Source organism: Protobothrops mucrosquamatus, unplaced genomic scaffold (genome assembly GCF_001527695.2).
Source record: "Protobothrops mucrosquamatus isolate PMUCROS unplaced genomic scaffold, P.Mucros_1.0 scaffold_51, whole genome shotgun sequence".
Lineage (NCBI taxonomy): Eukaryota > Metazoa > Chordata > Lepidosauria > Squamata > Viperidae > Protobothrops > Protobothrops mucrosquamatus.
The window spans coordinates 1-1,872 of NW_015386127.1; the positions used below are offsets into that span (position 1 = coordinate 1).

General features: G+C 40.9%; 1 protein-coding gene across 1 annotated transcript in view; it reads left to right on the top strand.

Annotated features, from left to right (window-relative positions):
• The first annotated feature begins 604 nt into the window (after positions 1 to 604).
• CRACR2A (calcium release activated channel regulator 2A) overlaps positions 605 to 1,872 on the top strand; it is an 84,894-nt gene continuing 83,626 nt past the window's right edge. Inside the window, exons 1-2 of the mRNA XM_015811661.1 lie at positions 605 to 654; positions 1,745 to 1,856. Of these exons, the coding sequence (XP_015667147.1) occupies positions 605 to 654; positions 1,745 to 1,856 (162 nt within the window). The remainder of the gene's footprint in view (positions 655 to 1,744; positions 1,857 to 1,872) is intronic.

Consider the following 1,872-nt stretch of genomic DNA (forward strand, 5'->3'; position numbering starts at 1 on the left):
TTCTTCTTCTTCTTCTTCTTCTTCTTCTTCTTCTTCTTCTTCTTCTTCTTCTTCTTCTTCTTCTTCTTCTTCTTCTTCTTCTTCTTCTTCTTCTTCTTCTTCTTCTTCTCCTTCTCCTTCTCCTTCTCCTTCTCCTTCTCCTTCTCCTTCTCCTTCTCCTTCTCCTTCTCCTTCTCCTTCTCCTTCTCCTTCTCCTCCTCCTCCAAACCTGGAGGTTTTTAAGAAGAGACTGGACAGCCATTTGTCTGAAATGGTATAGGGTTTCCTGCCTGAGCAGGGGGTTGGACTAGATGACCTCCAAGGTCCCTTCCAACTTTATTATTATTTATTACTACTACTACTGCTGCTGCTGCTGCTGCTGCTGCTGCTACTACTACTACTACTACTACTACTACTACTACTACTACCACTATTATTTTCAGTCATGTCCAGTTCATGGAGATTGCCTGGACATGTCCCTGCAGTTTACTTGGCAAGATTTTCCAAAAGAGTTTTGCCATTGCCTCCTTCCTAGGGTTGAGAGAAAGTGACCGGCCCAAGGTCAGGCAGCTGGCTTTGTGCCTAAGGTGGGACTAGAACTCCTGGACTCCCAGTTCTTAGCCCGATGGCCTTCACCGCTACACTAAACTGGCTCTACCGCTTTATTACTCAGCTGTAAGTTTGTTCAACGCAAATAGTTGAAAGAGAGATAACACACAGGATGAAGGATGTAAATCTGGAGGAAACTCCCCTGTGAAAGTTGGCTTATGTATTGTAGCAGAGCATCTCAGTGAGTTGGTCTATAGTGAGGGATGAGTGGGGAATTTTAGAGTCACTAGACCTGCATTAAAGGTCCTGGGACAATGTGGCTCATGGGAATTAATCCAAGATTAGAAGCCAGTGATCTGTCCATAAGGTAAGGAGACAGAAGATCTAGGAATATGAAAGGAATATTTGATACTTGCAACCCCACCGTGTTAAAAGAAAAGCAATTTTCCATTCACCTAAACAGAACAGAACAAATAAAATATCTTTGTGGTCGTTGTGTAACTCACAACAAAACTAAAGGCTGCCCACACTGCCCACTACACACAAGTAAAATAAAATCACAGATAATGAAGGAAATTAGGGTCCTCCGGGAATTTAAATACTATGGATATTAAAGGTTAAATTGGAATATTCTAATGAAAAATGAGGTAAAATTTAAATACAGGATAGGGATATGTATAAGCGAAAATATAAGGATAAACGTTTTAATTGAGCTTGTTATAACTAGAAATCTATTAGCTTAAAAATGATACAGTAAATGTTAACGGAAATAGAGAAGGGATTTTTTGATGATGTAACCTGAGATATGTCCTGAAGATTTTGTTATTGTACTATTGATTTTCCCAATCACCACGCTGCTTTCCAAATACTTAAATGTAAAACTGGAAAACCAATAAAAAACTTGTTATAAAAAAAAAGCACAAATAAGAACACACATTACATACTCACATCCTTCACATTCTGTTCACCATTGCGCTGCTGCCCGTGCTATCGCACTTCAATGTCGCACTGTACTGTGGTTATTTCACATGCTTCCAGCTCTGGGACCAAAGCTATTTTCCAGCCTATTTGTCTTTGTTTTCATTATCCTGGACCGTCTGCCAGAGGGTAATAGTTAAATGATTTGTCTTTTTTCCCGTTTTCGAGATCTTTTTAAAATTAACCTTTTCATTTACACGCAACGTCAGCGTAACTGAGGCAAACATTGTCGTTTTAGAGGCTCCACGGGCAGTCACCACTTGCCCCAGAAGAGCTGGAGAGAGTATTTGACACGCTGGATGCAGATGGCAACGGCTCCCTTACGCTGGAAGAATTCACCACCGGATTCAGTGAGTCCTCAGCCCG